The sequence below is a fragment of the Sitodiplosis mosellana genome, unplaced genomic scaffold (genome assembly GCF_009176505.1).
Source record: "Sitodiplosis mosellana isolate CC-2019 unplaced genomic scaffold, AAFC_SMos_1.0 Smas_scaffold_22, whole genome shotgun sequence".
NCBI classification, from domain to species: domain Eukaryota; kingdom Metazoa; phylum Arthropoda; class Insecta; order Diptera; family Cecidomyiidae; genus Sitodiplosis; species Sitodiplosis mosellana.
Window position 1 is genome coordinate 210,722 of NW_022595264.1, and position 11,155 is coordinate 221,876.

General features: G+C 38.2%; 5 protein-coding genes across 6 annotated transcripts; 1 reads left to right on the forward strand and 4 right to left on the reverse strand.

The window, feature by feature from the left end:
* The first annotated feature begins 14 nt into the window (after window positions 1-14).
* Window positions 15-2,828, forward strand: LOC129568799 (uncharacterized). The gene is made up of 7 exons (XM_055447087.1): window positions 15-598; window positions 731-948; window positions 1,026-1,399; window positions 1,472-1,828; window positions 1,931-2,028; window positions 2,101-2,329; window positions 2,457-2,828. Exons 1-7 carry the CDS (start codon window positions 471-473, stop codon window positions 2,655-2,657), a joined length of 1,605 nt encoding a protein of 534 aa, XP_055303062.1. The 5' UTR covers window positions 15-470; the 3' UTR covers window positions 2,658-2,828.
* Window positions 2,805-4,660, reverse strand: LOC129568800 (uncharacterized). The gene is made up of 3 exons (XM_055447088.1): window positions 4,509-4,660; window positions 3,767-4,187; window positions 2,805-3,697 (listed from the first exon to the last, which is right to left on the reverse strand). Exons 2-3 carry the CDS (start codon window positions 4,109-4,111, stop codon window positions 3,224-3,226), a joined length of 819 nt encoding a protein of 272 aa, XP_055303063.1. The 5' UTR covers window positions 4,112-4,187; window positions 4,509-4,660; the 3' UTR covers window positions 2,805-3,223.
* A 193-nt stretch (window positions 4,661-4,853) lies between these two features.
* LOC129568731 (uncharacterized) lies at window positions 4,854-6,337 on the reverse strand. The gene is made up of 4 exons (XM_055446975.1): window positions 6,204-6,337; window positions 5,948-6,123; window positions 5,622-5,869; window positions 4,854-5,549 (listed from the first exon to the last, which is right to left on the reverse strand). The coding sequence occupies exons 3-4, from the start codon at window positions 5,839-5,841 to the stop codon at window positions 5,368-5,370; spliced, it is 402 nt and encodes a 133-aa protein (XP_055302950.1). The 5' UTR covers window positions 5,842-5,869; window positions 5,948-6,123; window positions 6,204-6,337; the 3' UTR covers window positions 4,854-5,367.
* A 169-nt stretch (window positions 6,338-6,506) lies between these two features.
* Window positions 6,507-7,796, reverse strand: LOC129568728 (uncharacterized). Its single transcript, XM_055446974.1, has 2 exons — window positions 7,099-7,796; window positions 6,507-7,019 (listed from the first exon to the last, which is right to left on the reverse strand). Exons 1-2 carry the CDS (start codon window positions 7,741-7,743, stop codon window positions 6,879-6,881), a joined length of 786 nt encoding a protein of 261 aa, XP_055302949.1. The 5' UTR covers window positions 7,744-7,796; the 3' UTR covers window positions 6,507-6,878.
* Window positions 7,797-9,183: 1,387 nt separating this feature from the next.
* On the reverse strand, window positions 9,184-11,102 carry LOC129568773 (uncharacterized). 2 transcript variants are annotated; one of them, XM_055447044.1, is made up of 5 exons: window positions 10,711-11,102; window positions 10,486-10,581; window positions 10,287-10,386; window positions 10,153-10,212; window positions 9,184-10,083 (listed from the first exon to the last, which is right to left on the reverse strand). In XM_055447044.1, exons 4-5 carry the CDS (start codon window positions 10,199-10,201, stop codon window positions 9,485-9,487), a joined length of 648 nt encoding a protein of 215 aa, XP_055303019.1. In that variant the 5' UTR covers window positions 10,202-10,212; window positions 10,287-10,386; window positions 10,486-10,581; window positions 10,711-11,102; the 3' UTR covers window positions 9,184-9,484. The 2 variants fall into 2 exon arrangements, with proteins under 2 accessions (XP_055303019.1, XP_055303018.1); XM_055447043.1 differs by having other exon boundaries at window positions 9,184-10,212; window positions 10,486-11,096.
* Window positions 11,103-11,155: the final 53 nt, after the last annotated feature.

The window sequence follows — 11,155 nt, forward strand, 5'->3', positions numbered from 1 at the left end:
TAAATGTTATGTCAAAGCCCAAGTTTGTTTACATTCTGAAGGACCCAATTTATCCAGTCAAAATTCGTACACTGCGCATGTTCCTGACATATAAAATTTTTTTTGTGTGTTTCACATCGTGAATCCATTCGTGTTTTGCATGTTCCATACATTTTTTCATCTGCATTGAAACGTGTCACTCGTAATTAAATTCATAAGGCAGAAAATCCAAAATAAACGGGTTACATAAAAAAGACGTAATATTCAGGTGATTTGTGTCTGTTAAAGGAACAACATAACAGCTCAACATCTCCTGAATCGTGCAGAGAGTGAGAGTGAGAAAAATTTTCAGTGACCAGTTCGAAACGGAAAATTCATTTATCGTGGCGTCAGAAAGCGGAATCAGAACGCAGAATAGTAAGGTTCATCCGAGCCCAGGCGTTGCTCGTAGTATTGTCTGGGCCATATCACCATTAACAGCATCATGTAATATGACCGAAGATCATGAGCACGCTCATACAGAGGAGGAATCAACGCCAATCGAGGAAAAAGATTCCAATCTGTTGTGCTCAGAATTGGTCGTACACATCGATGACATTTTTGATGTCATTAAAAATGGGTGAGTTGAGTCACAGAAAGAAAAGAAACAAATTGATTGGTCATAGGAAAAACAAATTAATTGGTTTGACCGATACAATCTAATCGATACCCGTTCTATCCTCTTTTGTTTTTATTACTAATCGATACACAGTGAATTGGCTGACGTTGAGAATTTCGTGGAGAAATTCGGAATTGAAACGTTGAGTGCTCGTGATAAACATGGTTATACACCAGCTCATTGGGTCGCGCTCGATGGAAATGTTGATATGATGCGATATTTGGTTGAGCGTAATGCTCCAGTCGACTTGCGTTGTTTGGGAACACAAGGACCAAGGCCAATTCATTGGGCTTGTCGCAAAGGTCATGCTGGTATGTAATGGTCAAAATCTTCAACTCACTTGAAAATAACAATGTTGATACATTTCATTCTTTTCTATTTTCTGTAGCTGTGGTTCAAGTGCTGCTCCAGGCTGGTGTCGGTGTGAATGCAGCTGATTTAAAAGGCTTAACACCGCTAATGACTGCTTGCATGTATGGCCGTACAGCGACGGCCGCTTATTTGCTCGGTATGAATGCACAGAATCATTTAACTGATATAAATGGTGACACCGCTTTGCACTGGGCCGCTTACAAAGGTCATGTTGATTTAATGCGATTGCTGATGTACTCCGGAGTTCATCTGCAAAAAACCGACAACTTTGGATCAACACCATTGCACTTGGCATGCTTATCCGGCAATTTATATTGTGTACGAATGCTTTGCGAGAAGAACAATGTTGATCTGGAGCCAAAGGATAAGAATGGCAAGACACCATTAATCGTAAGTACCTGTTTATAAAATAGACCAATCTATTCCGTTCCGTTCAACCATGTGTATCTTCCATTGCCACAGCTTGCTCAAAGCCATCGTCACTTGGACATTGTAAAGTTGTTGAAGAATATGATTAAGAAACGATCACGTTGGTTTCCACCATTGTCAGAAGTGTGGGGACTACTGTTTGGCGGTGCGGGAAATTCAAAAGGGCCTTTACTTTTGTTTGTATGCTCAGTTTTGCTTTGGTGCTATCCCATGTATATGATACGCGTTATTCCAAAAACATGGAACCTTCTGCGAAAATCGCACTACTGCTTCATCTATTGGAACATCTTGATGTGGATAAGCTGGATTATTGCAAATCGTCGCGATCCGGGCTACATTCCTTTGAACTCAGATCAATACTATCGAGCGATCCGACAAATTCCATACTTGGTGCGGATAACCTAGTTATTTTTTTTTTTTGAATAATCACATTTCTCTTCGAAATAATTTTCCGATTCCATAACACAATATTAAAACTGAATCGAATTTTAGGAAAAATGGAAGAAACGGAATCTCAGCCTGACACGACTCTGCCATAGTTGCCGTTGCTTGAGACCACTTCGCGCGAAGCACTGCCGCGTATGCAATAGGTGCGTATAGATGCAAACCCACATTTGTTTCCTCTATCAACATATTTAATGTTTATTTTCGTTAATTTTTAGATGTGTCAGCTTCTTCGATCATCACTGTCCATTCATCTACAATTGCGTTGGACTGAGAAACCGAATGTGGTTTTTCCTGTTTGTACTGAGCGTGGCTATCAATTGCTCATTCACAATTTACTTTGCCTTATACTGTGTTATGATCGAAGGATTTACCATACTCTATATGCTTGGGCTGTTAGAGGCGGTCACCTTCTGTGGTCTCGGTTGGATTCTTACTTGCACCTCGGTAGGATTTTTTTCTTTCTCTCTCGTTGTAATTCAATTTATTTTCATTCAAAATTTCATTACTGAACTCATTGAAAATAAGGGAGAAAATTCTAATTTGTTGAAACAACATTTTTCTCCCCCTTCAGATCCTGCACGCTTGCATGAATCTAACCACAAATGAGATGTTCAATTATAAGCGGTATGCATATTTGCGCGATAAACGTGGACGCTACCAAAATCCATTCTCTCGAGGTCCATTCATGAATTTGATTGAATTCTTCGTCTGCTTACCCGATCGTTACGATGACGAAAACGATGACATCATCCTTGGCGATCATCATTTGTGACAATATTATCGATTTTGAATGTATATGTTTTCTTGCAATTTAACTTAGAGCCAAGAGCAAAAGCTTTCAGAATAAACAAATCAGCACTCAGAATATTTCTATTTGAATTTTAAAGCTTATTCCATGGTGACAACAACAACAAAAAAATAAATGTTCCGGCACAAAATTGCACTTTTAATGTATTTTATTCGTCAACAGCAAATGCGTTCAATAAACATTCTGATAATTTGTTATCATTCGCTGAAAATAAATTAGTTTACTTAAGGTGTCAAAGTAGTTACTTAATGCTAAAAATTCTATTATTTTAATTCAACATATTTGGAGATTTCTTTTCTTGGGAAACAGGTTCTGAACATAAGTCCATCGCTACTATATTTGATTAGACTTTTAGCTTAAAACTTATATTTAACTTAAGTTTAACATTTTTTATATAAAAATTGCGTTCATTTTCGCATACTATTTGTTATAACGTTTATTTCTATGTTTTTGTTACTTTTCTGCATTTTTATTAATGATAATCTGGTATCATTTTGGCACTTGAACTTATTTTCTAACCGGCAATCGTTTCATACCAGTTGAACCAATTGCGGCATTTGATGCGTCAACTGATTGAATTCGAAAATCTTTGACACGATGTTTCCGAAATGAGCAAACGTTTTTTCTTCGCTACAGTAGCACGATAGACGATAGTAGTTGAGCGTTTGCAGTCGCATGAAGACTGGCAAATGTTCCATAATCAATTCGGGATTGATCCAGAAATGGCGCAGCGTTAATGTTTTTAGATTCTTGGAGCAGTACTCATTGATCAGCGTGAGCAATTGTCGTTGGCCCTTAAATGCATTTCGATACGGTAGATCGAAAACAAACCATTTTCGTGACACGTGCAACGATGTAATCAAATGACCGAAATTTTGAAACAAACGACGAGCTTGTTTGATGCCAATTTTATCCGTACCATTCAATAAGTGCTCCATGCTGAAGAATCGGCCGAATTTCACGCGAAAGAAGTATTCCGACAGCTTTTTTAGCCGCACCGACACCTGTTGGTATTTTCGTTAGAAATGAAAACGTTTGAAAGATAGATGACGACAAAACTCTATTCAATTTACCTCAGCCATGGCGCACAACTCGGTGATTGTCAAAAAATCCATAACTTCCAAGATGCAATGATCATTCAGTTCCATGAAGTGGGAATATGGTGTTGTGATTGGAGTGGTTGGTGTGATTGATGTAGCTGGGGCTGCACATTGTGATTGTTGTGTTAATCGTGCCACTTCCTTTCCAATATCATGCAACACCACAACGGCATACTTCAATGGAAAATCACTTTTTCGACCTCTGGCAATCTGGCGATCAGCTACTTTCGCATTCAACTGTATCGTTGGCTTTGACCGCTTTGCCATCGATCTCAATCCATACGTATGGTCCACATGCTCGGATAATTTTCGCTTCATTTTACACGGTTCACTCGAAGTTCAATGGTCAATCGAATCGCTGATTGTTCAATGGTCAAAAGTCCACAACTGACTCCTGCAAAGAGACAACCATTCATGAAAACAGTTAGATGAGAAAATATTCATGTACGTTTCTTTTTGTCAAACGATTTGCCAATGAAAATGTAGTTTTGACACACACTTTTCGGAAATAAGTCAAGTGAATGTCAATATTCAATAAACGATGGTCAAGTTTAAACCATGTTGTAACATCTTGCTAAATTGTGTATGAAACTGATGCTGATTTTGACAAGCCGGCAAATATTAAACGCAAAACATATCAAAAATCAATGTTTTTTTCACAATTTTCACTCATCAAATCACTTTACTGCCAATGACTAATTCGATTGCTCCTTACCTCAATAGATATTTTAATCCAAAAGTCCGAACGTGCATCAAACTCCAAATAAATGTGTTGCTGTGATTAGTTTCAGTGTGCGACTGTTGACGAGCGAAACACTTTGACATTTGCAAGCCAATAGCAAATGGTTTGTGCAACAACGTGCACCGACACAAGGCATGCCGCACCGTTCTAATGGTGTGTGTGTGTGTGTGTACGTGAGGGAGACAGAATGTTTAATGATCGCAGTACACATGGCCTCTGTGTGTGTTTTTGTTCGGTCGTGGGGTTAATGTTCAATATACATTATCATTGGCTCCGTTACCGACTCATGTGTTGGTATTTTCATTAGAAAAGAGAACGTTTGAAAGATAGACAACGACAAAACTTTATTCAATTTACTCGTATTCACAATTTTCTTTGTTCTAATGATTTTTTTTCAATTCTTTTCCTTCTTTAGTCAATGTTTCTTTTCTCTCAAAACGTCGATGAATATGTTCCCTGTTAAAAAATGTTTCTATATCCCTTACTTTAACCAGATTATTTGCAATTTATACATAAAAAAATGGATAATACTAATTTTAGAAAGAAGTCAGTTTTGAAATTGATTTCTTCGTTGTTTTTTGTCAATTTTCTTCGAATGGGCTAATATTCCCCCAAATATTCAGATTTTCTTATTACAAATTTAGATCAACTAAAAATTAAACAATTCTATTCATTTCCGACGATGCAAACATTTAAACGTTGTCTAAATGTGCATGTCTGTTGGCACCCGATGTAATTAGCTTCGATGGCTGTTTTCAAATCATTGTCTCGTCGACACTATTATCATAAAACTGACACACAGACGGAAAACAGACAGAAGCCAAATATACTTCTAGTGGCGAATCGAGATGTTGACCGATGCGATCATATCCCCAAAGTTGCCCCATAAACGTCCCAAAAGTACCATGTCGGATGCGTTGGTCAATCGAATGTCCGCATGGCTTGTTCGGAACTGGAACGATAGTCGGGCGAGTTGTCGCATACGACGGCTTGTTTCCGCCAAATTGCACAAATCTAAAATGACACCAATGAAAATATCCATTGCAATTATTCATTCAAAGCACAAATCGTATCCAAATGTTATACCTTCAAGCGAGAGATAATCGATCACTTCAAGCAAAACGTATGCATTCAAGTCCGAAATGTGAGGTTGAGTTGGTTTTCGAACAGGCACCTTACGTTTGCGAACATCCTCCTTTTTGCCCATCGGAATATAGTCGGGATTGTGATTTTCTTTGTTTGAGCCGGAATATGGCTTCTTTTGGAGCTTCAATCGCTTGGTTGGCGGTGGTGCGTCGTCCAACATTTTCAACACGATTTCGATGGCGATAATTCTAAAGCAAACGAACAAACATTCACAGTGATTGAATGGAGAGGTTAAAAAAACCAATGATAGCTAAAGAAATACTTACCCAACAATTCAATTGAATGATTAACGATGATTCCAATTCCGATGGAAATGATTACGGCTTCGCTTTTGTTTATGGGCTCTAGCTTATGCTTATTCACCGTACTGCATCAAATCCAAACAGTTTTTCTCACCTTTTTAACACAGTATCGTCTCACCTTTTCTATGTTACAGTGTGTTCTTTGGATAGAAACCGAATTCAATGATACAAATTTGAAAAAAAAATCAATGCCAATCAATGCTAAATAATGCCACTTTACCTTTTCTAGCGATAATTTCCAAATATTCACAGAATTTTAGGGAAACAACGATTTCAATGATGAACACTTAAATCAATGTCTGCTCCATCGTGTGTCAAACGAAAAAATGAGCTAAATTTGGCGGTTGTTTGACACTTGAGAGAATGCGATGTAGAAATAGCTTACGTTCAAATGTACGATATCTCCTAACGGTATTGTCGACACAAAACGAAGAAGGTGTTTACTATCGATGCTCTGCAAATGCATGAGCAATTCGATGAGATGCCTTGAAACTGGATGATTAATTTGGTAATGCAATTGGAATTTTTCGATTCAATTTTATCTTCATGATAAATTTATTCAAAAAAAGGAACGTTTCATAATTCTATTCAATTTCTTAACCAAATCCGAGGTTTAACAAGTAAACAGTAAATTATTTCAATTTATATAAATTTCATCAAAATGTATAAATCTGTCTTAGAATATGTGCCTTAATGGCTAACAAAAATCCTTCATGGAACCAAAATGAATATGTATGGGTAACAATTGTCTTTTGTGTATGTTTTTTCTTCGACAAAAGAGTTGTTTCTCTTCCAAAAAAAAGAGTCGTCAATGTGGAATGACTTGGTGCATTTAAGCAAATCGCTTGAATGTGGTCAATGTGGTCAATGTGGTCGGCATGTGCTGCTGTCGGCTCTATCCGAAACGGTGGTTGATCAAGTCCGCCAAGTTCAAGTCGGCCAAGTTGTTCATTTGGTGCAGCTCTTGAATCTGTGATGATTGCCCACGGCGGTAAACCGTTTTGCTGCGTGTGCCGTATTGGCCTGGTGGTGAACCCTTCACCATGAACAAAAGAAGGGAAAATCAAATCAATTATTAATCAAAGAATTGTTACATTTTCTCGTCAATTTAATACCTTCATCATCATTTCCATGCCAAGCATTGAAATTCCCACGTACTCGGTCATTCCACTGATGCCAACGAGCGAATGGTTTGGCTGATTTTCGAATGTCAATTCGGTGAGCGTGTCAGTGCAATATTTGCTGACCAATGTGAGCAGCTTACCGACACCACCGCGTTCGTTAAGCCCATCCAAATTTATGGTGAGCGACGCAATCAAGTGGCCGAAATTGTACAGCAATCGGCGTACCTGGACCAATGTGAATTTGCCATCTGGCGTTTCGATCAATGATGACAGATTGAAGTCGCGATGCTTGGTGACGAAGAAGCGTTGCGCAATCTCCTTGTACTTGACGCATACCTCAGCCATCGCGCTTAAAACGTTGGGTGACATTTGCTCCAAAATCTTGGTTTGGCATTGATCGTCCAAATCGAGAAACGTCGATGAAGCCTCCTTGGGAGCCGATGCCGTTGATGGGCCAGCTTTTGCTTCATCCTTCGAATCCAATTTCGGTGAACCAGCGTTGGCTGTGGGAACCTTTCGTTTGCGCTGTTCTGTGTCAACCGGCGCCGATGATGGGTCAGGCTTCGGCTTGACATCCGATTCTGTGTTTGTGTCGCTTAGCTTGGCGCACTTTGATGGTGGTTGTTCTCCTTCCATCGTGAATCAAAACGATATTGGTATAGCCGATGAAATTCTTCACAAATCTCTGATGAAAAGAAATGAAATGTGTTTGAAAAAATGTTCAATTAAATGCTAATCATTGTCAGTTTTACCGTTACCGTTTGTTGAACTTCGGCTTTGTGCGGCAAACAAATTTCGATTGAAAGTGTCCTACGAATAAACAAAATGAACACAGTTGATGCGTCGTTCGAAAAAAGGCAACAACAACAACGATGGAAACACTTTTCACTGTAACGCGATTTTCGTGTGAATTTGGTTATGTTACGTTTTGTTGCACCAAAATCCTTGAAATTTTCTCGTTTTTTTTAGCTTTTGGCACTAAATTTCTTGAGATCCAATCGAATTTTCATGATTATGTACTTACTTTCAACAAATTGATGGCTATTCGGTGATATTGAATCGATTTTTCGCAGAAAAATCACGAAGCGCCAACGAAACAATGTGTTTTTGATGACAGTCTGAGTTGAAAAATGCTTCACTCACTCGTTGTTGTGAGAAAGAACGACGCTGGTTTACAGGTTGCACGTCATCAAACGAGAAAGATTACACGATTCAACTTGCGAAAGAGAGAAGGGATGCTTGTTGTGTTTGAGTCGAAAGCCACAGCACGGCATCACAGCTAACTAACACAATCGCACGATTGCGAATTCAAATCAATGCAAATTCCAAATGGTACACTCGGGCGGATTGAACTGTTTGTTTTTCTTTCTGTGTCATGTTTCAATCTGCGACGCAAAATCTATTGCAAAAAATGGACAACGACAACCGATGATATGAATGTTTTTTTCAGCGGCCATTTTTCATGTTTCTGGCGATGACAATTTTGACAACCTTTTCAGATCGATTCGATTATGCTTCATCTTTCAGTCGATTTTTGCTAATTAAATATGAAATTAGTATATAAAAAATCGGTAATTAATCAGAAAAATTATGTTTATCTTGGTTTCAATTGTCTTTTGCCATCATATAGCACTTGAACAAAAAGAGAAGCTCAAAATCATAGCCATTTTCCTTATCACTATCTTATGATTAAAGATGTCATGCATGCCATAGAAAAATGTACCTTGTATCCCAAAATAGCACACCATCACAGTGCTGTTCAATCACTTCCAGCCTCTTCCTTTTCTCTTCGTCCTCTTTCAATTGGTTGATGAGCGTCGATACGAATTTACCGAAACACTGCAAAAACCACTGGGCTTGAAGCAAAGTGAACTTGTCGGCACCGTCATCAACTAGCCAGACCAAATGTACCTTTCTGTTTTTCGAAGTACTTCTATGCGGCCAGTTTTAGTCCATCGGACACGTCGGCTGTGTTTCAAAGCTCGTTCAAGGACAAATTGTTTAAAATTTCAAATAGGACTCTTCGGATATTGTATTGTGAAAATTAAGGCAAATTATCAACAACCGATGATATTATTTTCTTTTTCCAGCGTCAATTTTATTTCAGGTCTCTTGTGACGACAATTTTAACAACATATTTTGATACTTTCTTTCTATATGAACACTTTTTGTAAATTTATATTTGTTATGATTCAATTCAGCTGATTTTTGCATTTTTACTAATAAAATATACAAATTGTATACAAAAAAGCTAATTTCTAGTGGAAATTTTGTTATCTTCTATCGATATTTGGCACCTAAGCAAATTGCTTAAGAGCTCAAAATCACAGGTAATTTATGTATGAACTATGAAGAGAAAAAAATGTGATGAAACAAATTATTTTGAATCCCAGAACAGCACGCCAGCGCAGTGTTGTTCAATAAATTCCAGCAGCTTCCCTTTCTGATCAGCCTCTTCCAATTGATTGCTGTTTACGATGAGCGTCGATATGAATTGGCCAAAACATTGCAACAAGCGCTGGGCTTGAAGCAAAGTGAACTTGTCGGCGCCATCATCAATCAGCCAGGCCAAATTTACCTTTGTGTATTGTACTTCAAAGAACTTCTGAGCGGCCAGTTTCATTTCATCGTATGCGATTGCTGTATTGCAGAGCTCGTTCAACGTCAAATTGTTGAAAATCTGGAACATGGATTCTTCGTTTAAAGTCATGTCTTGTACCGGCTTCGATGCATCGTATAAAGATGGATTTGTTTTTATATTCGTTTGTACCGGTCGCTCTGGTGTCATCCACTTTCGTCCATGGTCAGCAACTTGCTTTGGTTTCACCGCGAAGATTGGAACTGGATGATATTTTGGTTTTACTGGGACGACTGAAACTGGTTCAACCTTCACACTTTCTCCATCGTTGTTGTTTGGGTCCATTTGCAGTGCGATCTTGTGTTTGATTTCATCGGCTGATTTGGTTGATTTGGTTGCTGTGGCGCGATGGATGGTTCTTCGCATTAGTCCAAACCGATTTCTATTCATGACCAGATCGAACATACCTGCATTTGGCCGCAATCTCATTTGCCTAGTCGGTGGAACATCAGCCATGGCTGATTGTACTGGATTTGACGAGAAAAATGGAAATTGGTATTAGCTCAAGAGCAAAATATTGAATGTTTATCAAAAATATTACCTTGGAATTTATCGATCGAAAATGTCTCTCTTTATTGTTCCGAGTTCCACTACACGAATGTGATGTTGAAAGTGGCGTTAAAAATGGTCGCTCAGAAGTCCTAAGTCGATTGAAGGAAAAAAACATGAAGCATTATTTTCGATGTACGTTCTTTCTTTCGTTCCGTTATCTGAATTTTCATTGCTTTGAATTGATTTACCTGTCTTTACTGATCGACAACTGTTTTGTTTGTTGAAATCTTTCCTCAAACGCTCACAATGTTTCTCAAGTGTGTCCGCTTCTTATGTCCCCCTTCCTAAGTTGGAAATGAATCAAATATGCAATATTACTCGGATGGGTCACATATTTACAAAAATTCTTCTATTTCAATTCAATTGGGATTAAATAGAATATTTTTCTGATATAATCAAATTAACTGTGATACTTTTTCGTGTAAAATTACTACGAGATTCTCTTTTTGCGTATTGGCAATCAAACGGTTTGGTGTGTTGTGAAGAAAGTCAATGACGAAAGTGGCGTCGCTTCGGATTACTGTACTTCTGTTTCATTCACCTGATATGAAAGTGTGTGCGGCGAACATCACCTCACGTATTCGATAGTTTGAAATTGACACCGTTGCCGCCAAACGGATTGGTTTGAAAATAGCAACATTTGGTGTTTCGACACAGCGCCATTTCTTTCACTTCTGTACTACCACCGTATTATGAGCAGAATTAACAAAAAACCGATCAAAATCGTTCACCATCAATAACCACTGAAAAAATGCGCATTTCAACGTTTGACAATATTTTCAAAGTAATTTACGCAATGGAGCTGGTATTGCAGTGGAACGAACGGTTTTGACAATTCACTTTGTTTATAGTGTTTTT